The following is a 24703-nucleotide window of genomic DNA, read 5'->3' as shown; positions in this document are numbered from 1 at the left end:
AGGGGGTGGTGCGGGCGCCAGAAAAGCCCGAGCCCACAGCGGCCAGCCCTCGCAGGATGGGCAGCGCGCTCTGAGAGTTCGTGACCGCCGCAGCCAACTCTTGGCCGAGCCTAGGACGCAGCCAGTGAGCCGCGGGACTCGAAAGCTGTGCCCGGCCCCAGCGGCCGTCCTCCCGGCCCGGGGCTCCCGCCCTGATCGGGGTTCATGGAGCCCGGGCTGTGGCTCCTCTTCGGGCTCACAGTGACCTCGGCCGCCGCAGGTAAGCGGGCGGGGCGGCGCGCCTCTCCTGGCGGGAGCTACACAATGGGAGCCGGGGGCGGGGGTCTGCGTTGCAGGGCGAGCTGCATCCCCCCCCCACCCCCCAGGCGCTGGGGGCGGGCTGGGGCCCCGGGGAGCAGCGCCAGGAGTGCCCTCGATCCCTGGGGGTTGTTTCCAGGCATTTGGGAACTTTTAAGAAAGTTTGCAAAGGAGTCAGAGAGTCTACCCCCTCCCTCCGCCCCCCCCCCAAAAAAAACTTGCAAAGTTTAGAGCAAGTGTGCAAAAATGCACGGGAGTTTTCAACCAAGTACAAATGGCTTGCAGACTTTTGCGCCGTGAAAATAACTTGCAAGCGTTTCCCCCAAGTATGCACAGAACTTGCAGATTCCAGCAGATACTGCCCACAGCTTGGCAGACTTTTCAGGAGACTTTGGAGAAAGCCTTAGTAGCCTGCACACTGTGCAGAAGTTTGCTTGCTAGCTGCTGCTTGACCAGGTGTTTGGGATGGTGGGTGCTGAGGAGTCTGGAGCCCCAGCTCAGGAGCCCCTCTGTCTGCCTTCTGCAGGACTCGTGCCTCGCCCCCAGCCTGGGGGCTCTGGCAGGACCAGCGAGCCCCGGGGCCCCCCTGCAGCCGGATCGGAGGGGGACTTTGAAGACCCCGTGGCTGGTCCTGGTGAAGGGACTGTGCCCCCAGCAACGGCGCAGGGTCCAAGTCCTGGAAGTCGCGGGCTGGCACAGGGACCCACTCTGTCTGGGGAGCAGGCGGCCAAGGGGGGCCCTGGGCATCACCGCACCCGGCGCTGCACATGTTTCACATACATGGACAAGGAGTGTATCTACTACTGCCACCTGGACATCATCTGGATCAACACCCCTGAGTGAGTCCGTGGGGTGGGGAGCGTGGCCCGTCTTCACATCCCACCCCAGCGTGGCCCGAGGCTGCCCTGGTCCATCAGGTCTGTAGGTCAGGACAGCCCACCTGCCCGGAGGGTCTGGCCTAGGAGAAACTCAATCCCAGGTTTGTGGTCCTGTAGAAGGCATGGAAGGCGGCCCTCTCTCTCCCTGTGAAATGAGCCTGCCAGGGGATTAGACACCTGAGAAGTCTCTCTGAGGCTCTTTTCTGAGAAAGAGGAAGCCCACCCCAGGGGCTCAGTGGGCTTGTCGGTGCTCCTGACCCTGCCAGGCTCCAAGGAGCTTAAGATTCCTTGAAAGCAACCTGCTCCTGGGACCTCCAGGGGAGGGGTGGGGCTTGCTGAGCTGGGCAGGGGCGGCCCCTTTCAGATGGCCTGGGACCCTGATGCCAGGCAGGAGGAATGCATTTCTACCGGCCCATGGGTCTTTCTCGGGTTAGCCTCATGGTCATGGCACACAGGCCCCCGCCCCCAAGTCCTTAAGACCTCATCCTCAGCGCCTGGAAGTGCTGTGCTTAGGTTGTCTGCCCCCCTTTCCTGAGGTCTTGGAAGCATTGAGGGCTCCCTGTTTTCTCATTGGATTCAGCCTAAGGAGGGGGAGGGATTCTGCAGAGATGCCATCATATGACACTACAGAGGGCTTGACCTTCCTTGCTTGGGCCACCAGGTCCTCCTGCGATTCTGAGGTGCGTCCCAGCGTGCTCTTGGGATTCCGGGGTCCTGCTCACACCCGCCTAGGGATTCCAGGTCCAGGAAGGCGACTTTTCCACGACTTCTCCACTGGGCTCGGAGACAGCCCCATCAGTGTCCCTCACCGCCGCTTCCTTTATCCCCCTCACCACTAACTTTGGAGCCCTCTGGGGGGCAGCTTCCAGGGGCAGGGTTACCCACCTGGGCAATTCTCGGGGGTCTGACAGCCTAAAAAACCCCACCCCAGCTCAAATGGCAGGCAGAGCTGAGCCGCCTGGACACGGGCGAGGGCTGGGAGGACCCGGCGCGTCTCAGGGCGTTCCTAACCCCTCTTTATGCTGGTCCTCAGCTTGACTAGCATGCCCGGCAGAGTCCAGTGAGGCCCCTGTACCCACTGTCAGCCAACGCCAGGGACGCGGAGGGAGACCCAAGGGGCCGGGGTTGGGCTGCCATTCATCACGTCTCTTCTCAGACAGTATGAGGGTGACCTTTCCTCACAGTCTCTGCCACCCAACACTCATCTTTTCTGATTCTTATTTCCCTGGCCTCGCGATCCCACCAAATTCACTCCCTAGAACAGAGAGCACTGGGCAGTGGGCACAGGACGGAGTCTGGGTTTGACTAGAGTCTTAAGCTGAGACCGAGAAGAAGGAAGGAAGGAAGGAAGGAAGGAAGGAAGGAAGGAAGGAAGGAAGGAAGGGGAGAACAGTCCCTGGGCTCTGTCCGTGGAGGAAGCGATGGGCCGAGTACGGCCACAAACACTTTGTGGTCTTTGAATCCTGTCTCAGAATTTCGGGTTGTCTTGCATAGCCCACAAGGAAGCTGTGGGTCTGGGATTTTTCCCAGGACACCCAACTTGATACCTTTCCCCCAAAGTCTGATTTACATCTTCCCCTCTTCCTCCACCCTGATCCCTTCCAAACAGTGGGAGAGAAGAGTTAAACCGCAGGCTCCCGAGAAAACAAAATGATAGGAGCCAGACACGCGCGCTTTGAAAGGAGACACACGAAATAAACGCTGGAAGGGAGATGTTCCTGGACGGCCTTTCTCCCTCCAGTCTCTCCTTTGCTTCCTCCCGTCTCTCATTCTTCCTTCCTTTTTCCTTTATTACCTTCTTCCCTCCTTTCTTTTCTTCCATCTGGAGACCCTGTTGATGTGTTGATAAGCCCACTGACTCTCTTTGAAAGATCTCAGGCGAGATTGCAATTTGAGGAGAGTGAGGGCCCCAGGGGGCAGGAGAGAGCCTGAAAATTCCCCAGTGGAGGTGAAGGTCAGGGGTCCTGCACGCTAGGATCTTTTCCAGAGGTGCAGTCCCAGCCCTCCCATGGTCCCTGGCCATCCCGCCTCATCTGACTTCCTCAGCAGAACTTGTTTCTCTCTAGACTTCTCCAGGGTGTGGTCTGCTCTCCATCCCTGTGGCTGGCTCCTCTGGAATCTGGGGGAGACTTCACCCTCGCGCTTAAACTCTGAACCTCAAAGTTGGTGTGTTTCGTCTTTTGCTGTCCTTCTTCCTTCAGCCGCCGTCTTACTCTGTCTTTGAAGGACACTGCGTGGATCTGCAAAAAAGGACCAGTCTACCAGTGTGGTCAGCGATGCCAGGTTCAAGGGCCTAAAATTCTGCGGGAGCTGTGTTGAGAGCTACCTTTGAGACCCGTTCTGCATGTCCTGGTGGGAAGTTAGCTGTCTTGATTAGGCTCTAGAGACTAGCTACTCTGTTAAGAATCTTCCAGGCGGAAGAGCTGGGATTCTCTGGGTCTCCCTTGACCTTTCTGTCAGCACCCTTCCATTCTCCAAAAAACCCGTGATTCTGAAGAGGAAGCAAATTTGTCTCTGGGCAGCTGTGCTTTGTGGCCCTGTGTAGGCTCCTGAGGCTTTGACTCACCCATGGTACAGCATCATTGTCATAAAACTCCCTCGTTCCACATAAAGAACCCCAAATAGCGCCCAAACGGTCCTGTCACTGCCGACAAAAATAACTTCAAAACCTGCAATTGGAGAAAAGTCTATCCCATCTTACTGGGAGGAGAGGTGGTAACAGGGAGACCAATGTTCATGGATTGAGATGCTCGGGGCTATCCTCTATGAGGATGCAGAACCCAAGTGGCTGGCCAGGGAGTTGGGGGTTGTATTAGGGTTCTCCTCAAAGATAGAACCAACAGGATGGGTGCGTACGTGTGTGTGTGTGTTGTGGGTGTGCATGTGTGCACAGGTAAACACATAATCATGATGTCTGGCAAGTCTGAAATCTGCAGGCCAGAGTCTGGAGATGCTCCCCAAGAGTAGTGCTGGGTCTCAGCACGGAGGCCGAATCCCTTTTCCTTGGGCGTCCTCATTCTTTGCTCTTAAGGCCTTCAGTGAATCAGATGAGGCCTGCCACATTGTGGAGGTCCTCTGTCTTGCTCAGGGCCTACTGATGTGAATGTTAATGACATCAAGAAAGACTTTCATGGCGACATCTAGACTTGTGTTTGACTAAACATCCAGGCACCGTAGCCTAGCCAATTATAATTAATCATGTCGGGACATGAGTTCTAACCATGCCCTACAGCTACGTGCCCCTCAGAGGCATGAGACCCAGTCATACAGAGGGGCGAGCTGTAGAACACCCCACCCAATACCCTGCTGCACGCCTCCCTACCCTGAGAATCCAGGGAATTCTCTTAGCTCCTCCAGAGAGATGCCGTGGTGGTGACCATGTTTTCCAGACAAAAATCTGAGCCACATGGTGATGTTTGGAATGTATTTATGGAAAGAGCAAGGACAGGGTATTTGAAATCATGCTCTTGGTGGAAAGTCTGAGACCTACCATCTCCTCTCGGGGGAGACAGCAGCGCCCAGGGGCTCTGCCCCTAAATCCCAGGGGTGGCTCTCTGTGGTCTCGGGGTGGGAGGGGCTGTCAGCTCTCGGCGTCACCTCTGCAAGGTGCAGAGGAGTCTAGTCGCAGGACAGCGACCACGGGTCTCCCTGAGTTTCCCACCGACTGTCCAGGATGTCCAGCCCACTCCCGGCTTGCTCCAAAGCGTGCCCTGCTTAATCCTGCAGGAATGACATTTGTTTTGCATTCTTTTCCTCCCCAGAGAAGTCAAGAGTAAAATAATAATAATTATGATGATAATGAACAAAACATTTGAACTCGCATTTCAATGTATCCTACCACAAAAAGACCTCGCCGCCACAAATCCTGGCCTTGCCTAACTATTCAGGAAAGGCATGCTGGCTGGCACATTGTCAAGAAGAGACATTCCAAATTCTAGGGCATCCCGACGGAGACGGTGGATCTGGAACCCAGCTTCCTGCCTCCTGGAGCCAGCTGCGCACCCACCGTGAGGTCCCAGATCCCAGTAAAGGTCACCCTGACCCTTGAGCCAGGCCTGGCAGGATCCTTGCAGGAGATGAGGGTCTTTGAGACAGAGGACAGAGTCTTTGTGGTCATCACAGATTGAGGAGAGTGTCATGGATGATCAGATCCTGATAGCAGTGGCAGGACGGAGGGTACCACTCTAATCTCATATTACCCGCAGGATAACAGGACAACCCCAGGGCCATGGGCTGGGTGTTCTCTAGCTTGTACGAGACTGAGTCGCCTGCCCGGTGTTCCAGAGCCCCAAGCCTCTCCGTCTGCCAGCGGAGTCGTCCCTCTCCCTCTCGGTCCTTCCTGTGTGCCTTTCCCCTGTGTGGGCCTCGGTGCTGTGCTCTGTGACCTCCTCGCCTGGGCATTCAACCCATTTTTGTAGAATGCACATCCAGGTATCACTGGCCCGGGATGGAGGGTTTTGTTCATATCATTAACACAGTTCTCTGCACTAACATGTTTACTCCTTGGCAAGATTATCTTTAGAGACATAGATGAACACAGGTGCAAAACCCCAAATCTTTGGCCCATCTCACATTCTAAATTTTATTCTGCAAGTCCAGTGTTGGCCGAGAAGCACTGGTTTCTCCCTCAGCCTTTGGGAGTCTGTGGTGGGCTCCCCTGGGGAAGAGGTCGCACACCCAGCACCCTCGCTGCAGAGATGCTGGGATAGAGGGGCGAGCATCTGCGTGAGAGGGCCCCGAAGTCCTCCTGTCTGTTCCTGGGGCGGAATGTACTTTTTGTGCCTTCTTGCTGGTGCCATTACCAAGTCAGAGCAGGAACAGGAGATGGGTCCCTCTTTTCTGTTTAGACTCAAAAGTTACTCTTTATCCTTTGGTTCAAAAACTCGGGTGTTTAGCAAGAAAGGGATCCCAGCAAGAAGAACAGACCCCTCTGTCATGGTTGAAGAGCTCAAACTCTGGGGTCATGTTATCTGACCTGGAATCCTGGATATACCACTTAGGAGATGTCTCCTCTCTGAGCCTGCGTTTCCCAGTCTGCATAGGGAGAGGTGCTTTCGAGCTGGTCATCTGATCTCAAAGATGGTGAGGACCCAGTCCAACCTCCAAAGCCCTCTGGGCTGGAGCCAGGCTGCCTACCACATCGTGTTCTACAGCGGAATGCCACCAACAGTAGGGCATTCTTCCTCAGGTGCCGCTGGACCTTCAAACTGCCAACCATCCAATTGTGGTCTTCCTTGGAGTGCCAGGGGGCAGCCTGCTGCCCTGCAACATCTGATGAGGTGTGAAGCACAGCCAATTAGCATTTGATTAGCAGAGGGGGGGAGCTGCCAGGCAGCCTCTACTGCTGATAAGCAGCTTGATAAAGGCACCAGTGGTCAAAGGTTGTTCCAGGTGGGAGTGGATTTGGTCCTGCCCTTTCTGTCCCTCCTCTGCAATTTCCTAGCGCTTCCCTCTGGCCTAGGAAAATAATCTGAATGTCTGAAGAATGAGGCCTGGTGTCCCCTGAGGCCACTGGTCTGTTCACCTTCTGCAGAATGGGAGGTGGGGGGGCAGTGACCAGGGCGACCCTGAGGTGTTGATTCAGGACCATGTGAATGGCTGGCTAGGATCCCCTCTGTTCAGCTCCCTGTGGGGAAATCTTGGGAAGGGTTTCTTGCCCTCTTGCCTCTGGTGAGCCTGGTAGAGTAAATACAGTGATTTTGTAGCTGAGGAGCCATGGTGTCTAGACCCCGTGTCCCCTTTCATCCAGCATTACCCAGGACCCGAAGTGGGTGTCACTCACTGGAAGTCACCAAGAAACACTCCCAAGAAATACCGTGGACAAACCGGCCATGTTTGCCTAAGTCTATGATCTCAGTACTTGGGAGGCTGAGACAGGAGAATCACTGGTTCAAGGCCAGCCTCTGCAAAGGTAGGGAGGCCCTCAGCAACTTCAGGAGATCATGTTTCAAAATAAAATAAATAAAACCAGGCTGGGCATGTAGCTCAGAGGTAGAATGCTCTCAGCATTTTAGCAAGGCCCTCAGCAATTACTGAGACCATGCTTCAGAACAGAAAAAAAAAAAAAAAAAAAAAAAGCCTGAGTGTGTGGCTCAAAGGTAGAATGCCCCTGGATTAAAGCACCTCTTGCTTTTTACTTGCCTGTTTGTTTTATTCTCTGTGTCGCAGCTTTACAGATTCGATCTCCAGTATCACAGCAAACGGAAGCATTTGAATTTCTGCTAGATGAAAAGGAAAGGGAGGAAGGGAAGGAGAAAAGAAAGGGGAGACAAACATGGGTTTATGGGAATTCTTTGATGTGCTTTTTTTTTTTTTTGTACTGGGGATGGACCCCAGGGGCATTCTACCTCCGAGCTACACCCCCAGCCCTATATTTTTATTCTTTATTTTGAAACAGGGCCTCACTAAGTTGCAGAGGGCTTCACTAAGTAGCTGAGGCTGTTGTGAACCTGCCATCCTCCGTCTCAGCCTCCCAAGTACTGGGATCGGAAGACCACAGAAGAGTGGGCAGTGGTGTAGGCCTGTGCGCTTCCGCATCGGTCCTGACCCCAGCTCCCGGCTGGTCCTTCTGCAACTCTGTTTCTGTCTTGGTTTGTTCGGATATAACCATGTGTTTCTTTCCCCTTGGAAAGAGCATACTTTGAAATCTGTTTTGAGTTCTTAGCACATTTGACAGCAAGAGGCTTTAGCCTTTGAGCACCTTAGGGCTAAATTTCAGAATCGGGTGAAAAGGTCATTTTCCCCACAAGGTGACCTTTCTGTTGGGTTCCCCCTGACTGAAAGCCCCAGGGTCGCCATGAGGATGGGAGATGTCTAACAGCAGAGACGGGCTGGGCGGGAGAGCAGCTGGCCCTCTCGGGGCTAGGAGGCCGTTGGTTTTGATCTGGAGCAAGCAAACTTGGTACGAAGAGGTCGTGGCCCTGCGTGACCCTGTGGGAACATTTGGATTTCTGCTAGATGAGAAGATGTAGCAGCTAGAAACTTGGCCTTCAATCTGAAGGCAGATGAAAGTCTCTGACAACTCTGGTGTGGTTTATTCCTACAAGAATTTAAAACAAAGGAAGGTGGGAGCAAACAATACTATCCTCACACGGAGGGAGGCTCAGTGGCGGCAGCTGGGACGGTCGGCTTCAGAACGCAGCCCTCCCGCCCTCACGCGGGACCTGGCGTCCCAGCACATCTCTGCCTGCTGGGAAGCTCTAAAGGGGCCCCTTTTACATGTGCGGCGGCCTATTCCTCCCTCCCCACCCTGGTGTACAGGGAGGGGACCCGCTTGGTCTCACAGGAGAACATGACCTACTACACCCCATGTCACATTTCAGTGGAAAATAGATGTCCTGGAAGTGAGAAAAACAGGCACATACATGCATAAGTACACGTGTGTGCGCGCACACGCACACACACACACATATTTTGGCCCTTTTGGGATAGGAGTCAGTTATACTTAGAATAAATTCAGAGAAGAGTTGGGTACTATAGACAAAGTCCACAGTAGGTAGACGTACTTGTCCAGGCAGTTTGGGATGTTTCCAAACCAGCTGGCTCACCAGGTCTCCCCGAGAGAAGACGAACAGGATGGGGCCTCTGGTTGCACCCCCTTCTGCCTCGGCGTGGAGTCTCAGAGCCCAGAGAGCCTTTGCAGAACTTGGCGGCTCTCAAGGGTGGAGGCGCCGGCCTTTTTTATGACTGTCCTAGGCAGATGGGGTGGGAGGCCCTGTACAGTGACACTGGAACACAGCCGCCCTGTGCCTCGGTCCAGTAAGTTAAAAACCAGAAACAGATTTGCCTCCTGAGTCAGTGAGAGGCGCAGAGATGGAGGTGACCGATGGTACCCACGGCCCGTGGGTGGGCAGTTTTGCCCCACAGCCTGAGGAGTGTAAAATACAGCTTTGCCAAAAGTCAGAGGCAAGGCATTGAGAAAGCAGAGGGCTATGAACCTTTTCTGGATTTTTATAAATTTCTATAGGTTTTGTAGGGCTGAGAACAGGGGCGTTAAGAAGGGAATCTTTTTCAGCGTGCACTCTCAGGGCACACAAAACCTTTGCAAAAAACGAGGGTGCTGGGTGTGCAGCATTTTCAGAAAACCAAAACAAATGCCCCCCCAAAAATTAGTTGTGGACAAAAATCAGCATTTGTAATGAGGCAGGATCCAAGCCGGAGCTTGTCTGACCTGCCTCGCCCTAACCTGGCCCTGGCTTTGGGTTTGAGGATAAAACCCGCATCTCTAGCGAGGACCCAACTGTTCTTGGTTTGAGGTGAGTGATAAGGGTGTTGGGGCTGCCATGATGGTTTTGCACAAGGACACAATTAGAATAGTTATCGTCCATTTGGCAAGAGCTGGCCATCATCTCTTTCTATCCCAAACGTGGAACCTATTGAAAATTATCCAGGCCGGCTTCTGCTTCCTACTGGCTACTTAATGGGCTATTTTAATGCCCCTCTACAAATATCTCTTAAAGGATTTTTTTAAATCCCTTTACAAATACCCCATCCTTACGAAAAATACCTGCTCCCTGTTTTACCCCGTCTGTTTAAGCGGCTGGCAGCTATTTCGAGCCCCATCTGTCTACAGCTTTGCATAAAGTTGTAATGAGCCCAGGCCTGCCGACGACATGGACGCGCCTCCCTCCATCTGACCGACCTGGAACCCGGCAGGGTCACAGGGGGCTGGGGAGAGAAACCCGAGCCCAGCTCGCTGGCTGCGTTTGGTGGGTGCGCAGATGGGTGAAGGCCACGAGGGACGCTCCTCCCACCTAACAGAGAAGTCGGTTTGCCAACTCTTACTTTCCTTTGAGCTGCAACTCTTGAAAGTGCCATAGCACACACAGATGCAGACGTTTATTCCTCTCATTCCTTCCTTTGACCCCAGTGCTCCCTTGAGACCTCCTGCCCCAGTGCTCGCCTGTGCTCGGTGGGTCTAGCGTGATCTGGGGACAGTGAATTCTGCGGCTTCGGAGCCATGTTAGAGCCCAGTCACGTGTAATTGGCCATGGAAGAGGGTAAACAGTTTGGGCTGAAGCTGTCTAAATACAGTTGGTGAGATCCTGGGAATCTTAGTATGGGTGGGAGGGTCTCCCAGCCAGAGGCTTGGCCTTCCTGCTAGAGTGACAGTCTAGGGCCTTCTCCCATCATGGCGCTATTGGAAAGGCTCGTGATGGGGAGAGTGTTCACAACGTTCCAGGTGAAATTTGGAGCTGGGTGAATTTTTTTTTTTTTCAGTCCTAGAGATTGAACCCAAGGGCATTCTACCTCCAAGCATGACCCCCAGCCCTATTTTTTTATTCTTTATTTTGAAACAGGGTCTCACTAAGTTGCAGAGGGCTTCACTAAGTAGCTGAGGCTGGCCGTGAACCTGTGATCCTCCTATCTCAGCCTCTCAGCCTCCCAAGTGCTGGGATTACAGGTGTGTGCCAGCTTGGAGCTGGATGAACTTTTTTTTTTTTTTTTTTTTTTTTTTGGTGATACTGGGTTCCTGGAAACCCTTCTACCTCCGGGCTACAGTCCCAGACCTATTTTATATATATATATATATATATATATATATATATATATTTTTTTTTTTTTTTTTAATTTGGAAACAGGGTCTCTTAAGCCAGCAAGGCTGGATTTGAACCAGCACGATCCTCCTGTCTCCGCCTCCCAAGTGTGGGGATTACAAGCGTGCGCCACCACGCCCGGCCTGGATGAACTTTTGATGGGCCCAGGGAAGGGGCTTGCCTATCAAGGACCCTCAGAGAGCAAGTCATTAGTCTGGATAGGAGCCTGAGCAGCAAACAGGGCAGTCTACTGAGGGCTGCCTCTGGATTGACTGTGGCTCACCCATCCCCTCAGCCTGGACTCTTGATTGTGGTGCAGATGTGGCCACATCAGTCATTATGGGACACGGTCCTGCTATTCCAAATGGTCTAGAGATGCTGCTGCTTCTAGGAAAACCATCCAAGATGAGTCAATTGAGACTAAATCCATTCACTCCACCAAGACCCGTGTGTCTTTGGAAGACTGGGTGTGGTCTGGAGCTGATGGGATGGCTGATCTACTTCTCCTTTCTTCGTTTGACAAATGTTTGGGGAGATGTTGGGAAGCTGAGTACCCGCCGTGAGCAGAGCCTGAGCGCAGAGGTGAACGGGGGTCCAGCTGTGACTCCGGCTGGACACAGTCCAGCTGTCACCGACCCCAGGGGAAGGTGCCAAGGGCTTCCAAGGAGACCATGCCCAAGGCCCATCTTGGAAGGTTTGTTCTAGAAGCATGGTCTGTAGATCACTCAGAATGGAGGAACTGTGTCCCATGACGGCACATGTGGCCACCTCCACTCCCAGTGACAGTCCAGAAGAGATTTTGACCTTCAGTCTTGGGTGCGATGGTTTGGGGCAATACTCAGAAGTCTCTGAGAATGTATGCAATTCTTTTAAAACTGCCAAATGACCAAGTCCTGGATAATCCCACAGATGATGATGATGATGATGATGATGATGATGATGATTATTATTTTGCAGTACTGAGGGTAGAACCCAGGGACTTTCTACCTCTGAGTGGCACCCCAACCCTATTTTTATTCTTTATTTTGAAACAGGGTCTCACTGAGTTGCAAAGGGCCTCGCTAAATAGCTGAGGCTATCTGTGAACCACAATCCTCCTATCTCAGCCTCCCAAAGGCTGGGATTATAAGTGTGTGCCACCGTATCTAGCTTAATCCCAAAGATTGTTGAGAGAGGGGTGGTTAGGGGGTAAAAATATCTCTAAAACTACGTGATGACCACCAGTCCACATATATTCTCACAGCTTTCGATATCCCCAGAGACTCTAGAATCTGAGACTGTGGGGGCGAAGGCTCCCTGGGGTGGGGGAGCTGGAGGAGCCTCCGCCATGGCTTCTTCCAGCTTTAAGCTGTGAGGATCCTCTGCGGCAGAGGTGAAGCCACTGGTGGCCAGTTCGATGCTCCGATGTTCAAGTGTGCATGTGTGTGCTGGGCTTGTCTACGCAGGCTGCTGGGGGCTGAGTCTCCGGACCTGCTTCATTCCAGGAGGTTGGAAGGGCCCCTGTGGGTTGATGGGCTTAAGGCCTGGCCCACTGTGGACTCCACAGGCACTCACGGAGCAGGTGACGGATGGGCTCCATAGACTTCTGAGGTGGCCAGCTGCTTGGCTGAGGGCTGATTCTGAGGAACTTAAAACTACAGAGCGGGTGGGTGCTGGCTTCCACCCGCTGAAGGATGCTGTGAGCCAAACTGGACATTTCCCAGTGGACCCAAGACTTCTACCAGCCTGGTTTCCTGAGTTTTGTCTTGATTTTTTTTTTTTTTTTTTTTTTTTTTTGCAGTACTGGGGATTGAACCCAGGATATTCTACCTCCAAGTTATACCCCCAGCCCTGTTTTTTATTCTTTTTTTGAAACAGGGGCCTCATTAAGTTGCGGAGGGCCTCACTAAGTAGCTGAGGCTGGCTGCGAACCTGAGATCCTCCTGTCTAAGCCTCCCAAGTACTGGGATGACAAGCATGCGCCACCATGCCTGGCTTTTGATTCTGAATATGCTCTTCTGAGTGTCATCTGCAGTGAGGATAAACATCTGCGTGACCCCCGCGGCTGGAGACCGGAGGCCTTCCTAGGATGCCAAGAGATTGTGCTTGCCATCCCATGACCATGAGGGCCGCGGTCAGCTAGCCTTGACCAGTCACAAGCGACAGGTCCCTCATCTGACTGGCAGTGCAAGGAGTCTGCTGGGACGATGCCCTCAGACTGGCAGGAAGACACCCCAGGCACAGAGAGAAGGGCACTGGGACCACCCAGAGGCTATAAGGGGACAATTGAGTGGGTAAGGCATGATGGGCACATCTGGCAAAAGCAGCCCCAGAATGTCAAAACCAGACCTTGAATGTCAATCAAAATTGTCACTTGAAAGCCGGGTGTGGTGGTGCACGCCTGTGATCCCAGCGTTCAGAGGCTGAGCCAGGAGGATTCAGGTTAGGGGCCAGCCTCAGCTACTTAGTGAGACCCTCCACAACTTAGAGAGACCCTGTTTCAAAATAAAGAATAAAAAATAGGGCGGGGGGTGTTGCTCGGAGGTAGAGTGACCCTGGGTTCCATCCCCAGTGCTGAAAAAGAAAAAGTCAATTGAATGTCTGGCCTTGGACATTTTCACTCAAGAATTCTGGCAGAGAGGGTTGAACTGGCCCAGCTCGGATCACCTGGCCAGACCACAGGCAGAGCCAGTGAGGCTCAGGGGCCTCGCACAACTGGGAAGGGACATTTGCCCCCACCCCCTTAAAAAAATGGGAGTCTGAATTCTAGGAGATAGAAACAACCCACCCTGGCCTCGGGTTCTAGAGGATTCCCAGTTCTGGTCCTTGAGAGGTGACATGCCCATCCCCACTCCTCCCCTGCCCTGCGCATGGGTCCACAGTGGTGTCTGCTAAGTGATTTTGAAGGGAAGGGGAGCGTTCACAGGCCTGGGAGTATTCTTCCTCTCAACACAACACTGAGTGGCCAGTGCTTTTGAGGTGCTGATGGACGTACCCTCCTTGCCCGGAGACCCCGGCTGGGACCTTCAGGGAGTGGCGCCTTTTGAGGAAGGGATTTAATAAAGTCTGAAATTGAGCCAGAGTTAGGAAACTGCAGGGTCTTGGGGTTGTTTCTCCAGGGAGCAGTGGGAAGGGGTATCCAATGACCCCGGGGCCCGGCAGCTGTCTCTGCTCTTCTCTGCTGGATGGCCGGCAGAGCTCGGCTTTCTGCACTCGGGGGGCCCCTTCTGCCTTCGCTCTTCTATTTCGGAAGCAAAATTGTGAACAGGAGGGAGATGGTCAACTTGGCATGTATTCTGAGTTTGAGGTGAATTCATCATACCTGTAGGGGAGACACTTTTCAATGAAAACAGCAACAAGTGTATTTATAAATAGAAAATACAGCCCCAGGTCATTATTTGGCCAGTGTCCTTGTCATCTGTCCGGCTTCACTTTCTGAGACAAGCCACAGCCCAGAAGCCATAACTCAGATGCCTGTGAGGACCAGGCATGTGACAAAAATGAGCCGAGAAGCCCAGAGGCAAAGCTTTTGGGAGCGGCGGCGACTGAGGCCGAATGGAGATCTCGCAGTGCAGCTTCCGGTGATCGCCGCCCTGTGGGAATCGGAGAGTCGTGTCCATCAGCATGGCTTCTGGTTATTCAAGAGAAGCCAGGACTTGGGATGTTCATGGGAAATTTCCAGCCTTAACGGCACGCTCTCACAAGAGGGCGAAGCTGACAAGACCAGTTTGCAAACCTCTTGTGAGAGGCTAACCTCTTTGTGTGCACAGCCCCGGCAGCTTGCTTTGACCTTCACCCAGCTCTCCTCCAGGGTTTGCACTGGGTCCTTCAGAAGGAACGGCGGTTTGCTACGCTTACCTGAGAATTTAAAAGTTGGCAGGTGAAGCCCCTTTGCCGTGTCCTTCCGGGCCCTTTGTGACTCTCTGTATCCATATTACAGGCGTCTGATTACAGAGAGGATGCTTGCTAATTCCGCTGAGAAAAGGCAGCACGGGACTGGAAAGAGGATTTTTTTTATTGAAAGTTACTTTGCTTATTTAAAAACTTCTTGTAGAGATGAATAAAGTGCTTTGAGCGTGGTGCTACAGTTGGAGGATGCGTAGGGGATTGGGAGTTTAATAACGTTTGTATATGACGCTGGGGAAAGTCTGACAAATAGGGAGTGCTGGGAAAGATTAAGATTCTGAAATCGATCATCACCAACCAAATGAGGAATGTTCTAAGAGCTTGGGTTGAGGGACTGCCTTACACAAACACACGCAGCACCCGACATTGGTATAAAGGCATTCCCTCCCTCCCTCCCTCCCTCCCTTCCTTCCTTCCTTCCTTCTCTCCTTCCTTCCTATTTTCTTTGCATGAAGCTCTGTGTTATGATCAAAGATTGACGGCTGGCATCGCTGCCTACTTCTACTAAAAACTGCATCCAACACCCTGTTGTCACACAGTAGGGTCAAAGAGTTGGCTAGAGCGTGCTGGTAGTCCAAGGTTCTCCGCTGACCTTCCTTTTCATGGATGCACCATTAGGTCTTCTCCCTTGCCCAATCAGGAGATGGTGGCAGAGGCTGGTAGGATAACTGCGATGCAAGTGTTTATGAGCCAGGTGGTGGTGGACGCTGGCCACACCCGCAGGAGGTGTGCCAGGGAATGGCCTCCCAAGCCGGTGGCCTCGTGTTCCTCATTACCCTTCTTTATTGCTTAGTTACACGTTTCAGTTGCAGGCCTCGTAGATAGGATTTGCTGCCAGATGTAGCTTATGACTTCCCAGACCATATAAATAACTACAGTAGCTATCTGTACGTATCGCTAACTCATTGCTAAGTCTTCTCCACGGGGCATCTCATTCTGCTTGTCCAACAACCCATTTGTCAATCGGGAGCAGTGGAAAGGATGGAGCGGTCATCACGTAAGTGCTTTACAGCTTAATGATGGAGTAATGGAATGCCTGGCCATCTCTGCCCTCGGTGCACCTGTGCAAGCTGGTGTGACACTTAACCCGCCTGTCCCTGTTTCCATACTCCAGTAGCATATGAATTCCTGAGGCCACAGACACGTGTGCCTTTTGGTATCTGCATCACACTTAAAATAACATTAGGTGCTGGGCATGGTGGTGCATGCTTATAATCACGGCATTTGGGAGGCTGAGACAGGAGGATTGTGGTTTGAGGACAGCCTCAGCTACTAGGCCCTTTGCAACTCAGCGAGACCCTGTTTCAAAATAAAGAGTAAAAAATAGGGCTGGGAGTGTAGTTCGGAGGTAGAACGCCCCTGCGTTCCATCCACAGTACCGATAATAATAATAATAATAATAATAATAATTAATAATAATAATAATGATGATGATGATGATGATGATGGAGAAGAAGAAGGAGAAGGAGAAGAAGTACATAGTATGTGTCTAGCAGAAGATAGAGTTTCTTTAGAAGGATGTTTGTGGTTTGAACTCATTAAGGTAGAGTCCATCTTGCCAGATTAGAATCTCTTCACACTTAGCCTCCAGGTAATCCATCAACAGTTTCTATTTGCCTGTCCTTTTGCTAGATCAATGGCGATACAAAAGAAGTAAAACACCTGCCTTCTGCTCTGGAAGAGCTGACAATCAACTCTGAGGTTGGCGTAAGAAGCACACTGGTTTTTTAGACCACTCAGGACCCTCCTTTGGCCACACACCCTCCCCATCTCATTGCAAGCACTTAAAGCCATATACCTCTTCCTTTAGACGATGTCCCAAGTATCCCCTGCCCCAGCGTCCCCGCGCCCACTTCCAGAGCCCACACAGGACCTAACACAGGACGCAGCAGGGTTCAGGCACATATTCCTGGCCCTGCCAGGTGGCCAAGGAGAAGCTTCTTGCTTTCCTTGGAACATGGGTGGAGCTTGGAGATGCACCCTGGGGCATCTACATGGGAGCGGTTAAGTCCTCTTTGGTGTGGGATGGAAAAGGAAGGTACCGAGTCTCCTTGGCCTGCCTTAATTCAACATGGAACTTCAAGGCTTCTAAATGCAAGGCTTGGATTCCAAGGTATGTCCAAGCCATGGTTGTTTAGATAGGGAGATAGAACTCCAAAGAGTTTGTCAGATTGACTTAGTATCTTTAAATCCGTAGCACTACGGGAGGCAGGCCTCCATCTTGAACTTCTGTTCTGGATTCTACAAATGTTAGTTAGGGTGGCCCTGCTGAGATCTGGGTTTTTCCTAACAGCCGTCTAGTTCCAGGGGAGGGGGCTCTGCTTCTCTTCACACAGTCTTTGAAATTACTGGTGTTTACATATTGATGCTGCTGGGAAAGTGTGGTCTCTATTTTTTTTTTTTGTAAGCTTAAGCAATTTTATTATTACAGAGACAGAAAGAAGGGACAGAAATTAAAGCACTACATCAGAGAGAGATCGACATAGTAGAGAAGTTTGAAAGTAAAACACTGAAGTTTTTGAAGACCGAATAGTTTTTATCTCCCATCTTTGCTTAACCAATCATCTTTCTGACCCAACTAGATGTAGATCTGCCCCTTAACTTCGGGGCAAACCTTTGGGTGTGATTATGAGATTTGCTGTACTATCTTATATCCTACATAACCAAAAGCTTTCTTCCTGCAAATGTGGGCCCACCCTGGTCTCGGTACAAAACCAAAATGTGTTACTTGGTTATCAGAGTCAGGAATCTCACGGTACCTGCCCTCTTTGAAGGCCGGTACCATCCTTCCGGTCCTTGGAGAGTTTTAGCCTATCTGCTGGAAATTGTTGAAATAAAGTTCATGGCATGTGTGATAAAGATGGTTTTATATAAAAGCGTGGTCTCTATTAACGCATACCAGGTCACCTTGTTTTCTTACTAAATGCTGGAGGGCACCACTCCAGCTGTCTGCCTTGACACGGCCAATGCATGGCCAGCTGATAGCAATTTTGAAATTGCAGGTCTCGGAAAAAATGGGAGCGTCACTCTTCCTCGGCTATAATTTTCGCCGCGAAATGGAGGGACTGGATTAAATGTCAACGCTCAGAGATTTAACGTGGCTTTATGGCTTGGAAAATATACCGTTAGCTGAATACGGATGCACCATACTGTTCATACTGTTTCCCCCTCCCCCTGGCTCCCCTTCCCGAGGAGAACCAGAGTTTGAGAAAACCTTCAGCTCAGAACAGGCCCCAACCCTGCTCTCTGCCTCCGCAGCTGGGCCGCCCGGGCCAGCAGGGAATTGTCCCTCTGTAAGACACTCGAGGGGAAGGAGTTAGGTTGAGAACTGGGAGGAAGAACAAGGCTGGGCAGATGGCTCCACTCTGGTCTCCAACCTGCTGGGGAGGAAGGGTCCCCAAACATCTGGTCACTGTGGGGTACCTGCCCAATCCGCCCTCACCACCCTAGGAAGGCTCCACGGCGCGAGCTGCTAATAAAAGGAAATTCAATTGGATTTTATTCTGAACACGCAGGGAGGATGTCGGGCCACCCTTTGAGGTGGATAATTGGTGATACTCCACGGGGCTCACAGAAACCAAGGTGGCTTAATCTCCGGGGACCAGCAGGAAAACGGAGACTTACTAGAAAAGTGGCTTTGGCCACATGAGTTTCTCTGAGCTGCGAGTCATTTGCCCCCCCCCGCCCCGAATCGTGCTCCGTGGCGCTAATGAATTAAGCATATGGGTTTTGCATTTTCCCTCTGTCTCTCTTCTCCTCCGGAGAGCCATGGTTTGGATATGCACAAGCGTAGGAGCCAGATTTTAATGTCTGTCGCTCTGATGACCCCCCAGGCCGATCATTCACAGAAGCCAGCGGTCAACAACTGTCCGCCCTTCCCTTCAGATGATTTTCCCGAGGCCGGTTCCATCCTCCGCCGTCCCGTGGCGGCGATGACGGTGTACCCCCTCCTGCTGTGGATGTCCTCCAAGACCTGTGTCCAGAGGCCAGGACACATCCCAGGGATGTAACTGCGCTTGTCATACTCTCATTAGTATGAACCAGGAGGCCTCCGTGTACACACGAGAAACCCAGCTAAGAGCAGAGCCCCCAGGGCCAACCAGGCGGCTGGCCAGGTCCTGGCCTTGCAGGTGTGGAAGGGTACAGGTACCGGTACCCAGGCCCAGGGGCAGGGACTCAGATGGGGGCCAGCAGGTGGGCCAACCCAGATGTTTGTTGGGAAGAGGCACCCCAGGTGGGATGTGCCTGTTCTTCTTAATGACTTCTTGACCCTCCCTGAGGGGAGCAGAGGGGCTGACATTTAAAGATTGGAGAATTTACCCCTTTCTCCCTGTTGTGTGTATTTTTGGCCTCTTTACAAATATTACATGCTGCCTCTGGTCTCTCTGTCTTCCTTTCCCAGTGGGACATGAAGGATTCATTCACCTGGGTTACTTGTTTATTTCATTTCATTTCATTTAATCTCATTTTACTTTATTTAATTATTTAATTATTTTATTTTTTGCAGGTCTGGAGATGGAACCCAGGGGCATTCACCCTCCGAGCCACATCCCTGCCCTATTTTTATTCTTTATTTTAAAACAGGGTCTCACTAAGTTGCGAAGGGCCTCACTAAGTAGCTGAGGCTGTCCGTGAACCGCGATCCTCTGGTCTTAGCCTCCCAAATGCTGGGATTACAAGCGTGTGCCACCACGCCCGGCTATTTTATTTTATTTTATGATAGGGATTGAACCCAGGGACATTCTTCTTCCGAATGACACCCCCATCTCTATTTTATTTTTGTTTAGAAACAGGGTTTTGCTAGGTTGATGAGAGTCTCACTACTTGCTTGAGGCTGTCCTCGAGCCTGTGATCCTCCTGTCTCAGTCTCCCACGTACTGGGATTACAAGCGTGCCCCACCATGCCTGGCTATTTTATTTCGTTGTGGCACTGGGGATTGAACTCAGTGGCATTCTACTTCTGAGCTCTACTCTCAGTCCTATTTTATTTTTTATTTTGAAACAGGGTCTCACTCAGTTGCTGAGGCTGGCTGCGAGCCTGCAGTCCTCCTGGGCTAGCCTGTCAGGTACTGGGATTACAAGTGTGCGCCACCACTCACTCCCACTCCGTCATTTTATTTGTGGCCCCAGGACATGCTCAGGAGGAACCCAGGCTTAAGACTGAGTCCCCACTGCATGCCGGTGGGGAGATGTCATGCTGCAGGCCTCCAACTCCTCTGTGGGGCTCCCAGCGGCCTGGCGGCTGGGACGGTCACCTTCCCCCAGGCCCCTTGGGTTTCTGCTCCCTCAGCCCCACTTGGCATCCTGGCAGGGGCTGCACCCCATTCCTTGTTCCACACTGGGGACCCCCTCTTCAAGCACGTACTCCCCCCCAACTTTACCTTGTGTTTTGCAGAAGGACTGTGCCCTATGGACTCTCCAACTACCGAGGAAGCTTCCGGCACAAGAGGTCCTCAGGGCCGTCTCTGGGGAGCTCACGGTCCTCCCTGTGGACACACGTGCGCTGTGTCTGTACAGGGACAGATGACACGGCCTGTACACGCTTCTGCATGCAAACCCTGGATGTCGGCAGGTATGCCCCCAACTCCCGCTGGCCTCCTGTCCTATGGTTTCCAGCCATGACTTTCCACTGAACCAGGGTGGGCTGGGGTCTTCTCACAGGTGGGCCCTGACTGCGTGTTCCTAGGGACCAGGGAAGGAGGGTGCCAGGCCCACTAGCTCGGGCACTGGCTCCTGGAGGGCGGTGGTATGGCACGCCCACCCTTGCTGACCGACTTCAGAGCAGAGGGCACACTGCAGCCGTGGTTGCATCTGATCCGTGGACACGTTCTTCTGGCCTGAGCAGCACTGTGGGCAGTGCCGCCGGCGTGGCCAGCGTTAGGGCTTGGAGAACGTCCGGCTGCCAAGCATATTTTTTTTTAGTTGGTTCACCCTCAGCTCATAGGATCTCAGTTCTCATGGTTCCTCCTCCCCGGTGGGACATGAAGGCTTCATTCGCCTGGGTTACTTGATTACTTTCTTGGTGGCCCCAGGAGGGCCCTGAGCTGAAGACCTTGTGGTCTGTTCTACCTGGTTAGAGAAGCTTATATAAATTCGTTCTAATGGGGTGCATCAGCGGACACTGACTTGCCCCAGGGTGGCCGTTTCAGCTGGGCATCCACCCAGCCAGGCAGAGCAGCCCTTCTCCAGCCCTTCCTAGAACCAATACTGGGGACGGGACTCTTGCATAAGAAAAGTGTCAGTTGGGCCTGGTGGCATACACTTGTAATCCCAGCATGTGGGAGGCCGAGACAGGAGGATCGTGGTTTGAGGACAGCCTCAGCTACTTAGTGGGCCTTTTGCAACTCAATGAGACCCTGTTTCAAAATAAAGAATAAAAAATAGGGCTGGGGGTGTAGCTCGGAGGTAGAATGCCCCTGGGTTCCATCCCCAGTACCGCAAAAAAAAAAAAAAAAAAAAAAAAAGGTGTCAACGGGGTGAGCCAGAGGCAGGTGGGCTCCGGGCTCTGAGGCATCCAGCCTCTGCTGTCCGGGAAGCTCGGCGTTAACTGTGTTCTCTTTCCCTCCCGACCCCCTTCACATCTCCTGGATGACTGAGGACTGAGAGTGTGTTCTGCTGGGGGAGGAAGCTGTGCCTGAGACGAGCTCCCGCAAGGTGGGGGGGTGCTCTAATGTGCTCTTTGGTAGGGAAGAGGAAGTCGTGAGCGGGCACCAAAAAACCCCCCAAAACTCAGCCATGTGGAAAAAACACAACTCGATCCATTAACACCGACTTTCTCCCCCAGCAGCTCCAGGACAGCAGAAAAGCCAGTCAAAGAAGAGGAAGGGGAGGCCGCTGGGGCCAGCAGAGGCCCTCGCCAAAGGTGAAGACCTGGGCGCATTCCTTCAGGGTGTGGAGGGCGCCTGGCCACGTGGCTGGTCTGAGAGTGGCAGGGGACCCTGGAGCCCAGGGGCAGTGGCACCCCAACCCATGCTGCCTCTTGGTCCTTCAGCTCTGGGACGAGCAGGCTGAGCTGTGGACGCTGTGCTCACTCCCCGGCCTCTGCCAGCACAACCTGTTCCTTTTGTTTCTGGCTCTAGGGAAGTGATGTCCAGCCTGGGTTTGACTGGGCCCTACATAGCCAGCCTGCTGCCACTCCGGCTGGGGGCTGACCACCCAGGCCCATATTTTATCTTTGCATCTATAGCCATATGACCCCCCTGCACCCCTCAAAATCATTTCTTCTCTGCAATGACTGATTCTGGGGGCAGGGGTGAAATGCACAGCTGGACTGCAGGTCCCAGGTCCTCCTGTTCGTTTTATTATTATTATTATTATTTTAACCTGCTCTTTTTTTTTTTTTTTTTTTTTTTTGTACGAGAGATCCTGAGGGTTTTCCTGCAGACAAACCGGGCTTATTTGTCCTTCTATCAATCAGAAATCATTATTAATGGCTTGCCTGCACATCTGCACCGGGATGGTAATTTATGTTCATAATAATAGCCTGGAGGTGGCTGCAGTTTCTCCGGGGCCCGTCAAGGGAAGATCAAACCTTGTTCAGTATACAGGAGGTGGTGGCAGATCGCGCCCAGTGGGCCGAGAGGGATTTGTCAGCCTCCATGATACGAAGCGAGAAGGGGAGGGGGGGCCGAGGCGGCGGGAGGACCCAAGGGAGAGCGAGTCAGACCCCAGCCGGGCCCCCCTTGGCTTCCCCTTTTTTTTCTCTCTGTCTCTTCCTCACCCCACACCAGGACCGCTCTGGGTGAGGGCGGGCTGCTTTAAGGCTGTCCATCCACTACGGCATTTGTTCATTCAGCAGACTGCGGGGGCAGCTGCGGGGGCCGAGGATACACGGCAAGGGGCCAAGCAGAGGGTCTTGCCAGGGAACTTAGAGCTCAGACAAGAACATGTGATACGGAGCGAGGAGGGCAGTGGGGAGCAGGAGGGCAGGGCAGACAGAGAGGATTGGGTGGTTGCCACTTGTGACTGGCAGGCGAGAGTGACCTCGCTGACCAGGTGACCCTGGGACAGGGGCCTGGAGGAGGCTGAGCCATAGGCATCAATGAGGGAGTGGTGTTTCGGGGAGGGGCATGCAAAGGCCCTGGGGTGTGTTCAGAGGACACGGCAAAGGCGCAAAGGAGCTCAGCACAGAAGCGTACACGTGACTTTGCTGCTGCTGCTACTGCTGTGGTTTACTAATCCGTCACAGGTCGGAGCAATGAGACAGGTTCACAGAGCAAGTGTCTACTGGGCCGGTGAAGGTGGCTTTCCTCGGACCTTATCATTCAAGGAAAGCCCCTGTGAGGAGTTCTCCTTGAGAAGGAGAGTAGTTATGAAGCCAAGGTTCCTACTTTCTTGCAAGACTGGAGTTGGAGCCGGGCGTGGTGGCGCACACTTGTCATCCCAGTACTTGGGCGGCTGAGATAGGAGGATCGCAGGTTTGCAGCTAGCCTCAGCTACTTAGTGAGACCCTCCACAACTTAGTGAGACCATGTTTTAAAATAAGGAATAAAAAAAACAGGACTGAGGGTATAGCTCAGAGGTAGAAGTCTCTAAGTTCCACCCCCAGTACCACCAATTAAAAAAAAAATCATCATTGGTAATGTTTAGATTCACAGAGACAGAGCGCTAGCCGCCACCATCAAAGATGGAACCAGGCTGCAGGAGGGCCCTGGACCACACCTGCAGTCTTATCCTTCCCACCCCTCCCATTCAAATGGCAGGCTCTGAAATCTCCAAGAAGAACTGTTGAGCGGCTGTGTGCACATCTGGGAACAGCTGGAGGTGTTGCGGGAAGTTGCATCTCCCGGCTGGAGATCCGTAGTCTTTTGTAACATGCCTGTTTTCTTTTGTCTCCTTTTCACGAGACAGGTTGAGACCGAGGACAGACAGCCCAGGTAGGCCGTAGGCGACCGCCTGCCCACCATGCCTGCCCCCCAGGACCTCGCGCCCCTCTCCCTGTGGCTGGCTGGCTCTTCCCAGAAGGAGCAGGAGCTGTGTGCCGGTCAAATTTCCACCTCCTTCTAGGGATGAGGAGTGAATTTGCCTGGGGTGGAAAACCCACCCAAAGAGCCCCCACCTAACAGTGCACCCCTGCTCCAACATCCAACAACGTCCAAACTCAAACGACCCCAGTTTCCCTAATGGGTAAAATGATCCCAGATGTGCCCCCAGGGCAGACGCCGGTGGCTCCAGTTTCACGCAGGAAATGGAGAGGTACGGCAAGCCAGAACACCACTTGCTGGCTTTTGACACGACTTCCTCTTGCAGAGTAAGGGGACGCCAAGATGGCTCTTTGCAAACGTAAACACGCGTCCATCTTGTCATAGCGCATGAGGTGTGGGCAGCAGGAGCCTGCTGGCTTTGGCTTTAACAGCCCCACACTGGAAGATCGAGGGCCAGAGGCGCCAGCCTGAGACCCAGGGTTCAGTAGTTTATGAGTTCGAAACTTATAGGATTTAGACAGAGAATTTCAGCTGTGCTTGGAACCCATCAAAAGAATGCATATCCAAAAGAGAGAGAGAGAGAGAAGAAGAAGAAGAAGAAGAGAAAGAAGAAAAGGAGCCAGGAAGCCTCGGTACTTGTGGCAAGTAAAGGAGAAAACGGCCATCCGCTGGTTTTGGACTCGGGGGCTTGTCCAGAGTTTGCAGAGGGGCGGTGGCGGCCTCCTCGCAGACAGCGGCTGCGCGGTCAGGTCTCAGGCCCTGTTTGCAGCTCGGCAGCTGTAATGTCAGCCCCAGCCCGAGGCTCTCGGGTTGAGCATTTGCTTTCATGAATACATGTGGATCTTCCGGGAGAGGCTTCAAAATAAGCCCTGAACACAAACCCTTTGTAAATTATGTAAATTCTATTTATCTGTATAATTGGCAACAACTGGGAGTTGTAGCTCCTGATGGTTCAAAATCTTTTTCCAGCTGTGCAGGCTCTGCTGCGCGAGCGTGTGTGGGCTGGGACTTTGGCCACACGGTGCTGGGGAGAGGCTGCCACAGGCCCACCTGGCCGCAGAGTGATGGGGGCGTGTGCCCAGGGCGCCCCGGGGAGAATTACAGGTGGGGTGTGACAGCGCCGGCCTTGACCAGATGTTAGACTCTGGAGGAGCGGCTCCTAGGTTATTGCAGGTGTAAAGGC

At 52.7% G+C, this 24703-nt stretch overlaps 1 protein-coding gene across 1 annotated transcript; it reads left to right on the top strand.

Annotated features, from left to right (window-relative positions):
• Positions 1-204: 204 nt before the first annotated feature.
• On the top strand, positions 205-23991 carry EDN3 (endothelin 3; the record flags this gene model as incomplete). The annotated part of the gene is given in 8 exon segments (XM_080716477.1): positions 205-259; positions 824-1136; positions 19992-20145; positions 20147-20168; positions 21283-21295; positions 21384-21458; positions 23750-23846; positions 23905-23991. Coding segments are annotated over 8 exon segments (816 nt in total).
• Between the last annotated feature and the right edge of the window lie 712 nt (positions 23992-24703).

Source organism: Muscardinus avellanarius, assembly GCF_963383645.1.
Source record: "Muscardinus avellanarius genome assembly, chromosome: 19".
NCBI lineage: Eukaryota > Metazoa > Chordata > Mammalia > Rodentia > Gliridae > Muscardinus > Muscardinus avellanarius.
The sequence above is the reverse complement of the archived record's forward strand: the minus strand, read 5'-3'. Positions and strand labels throughout refer to the sequence as shown.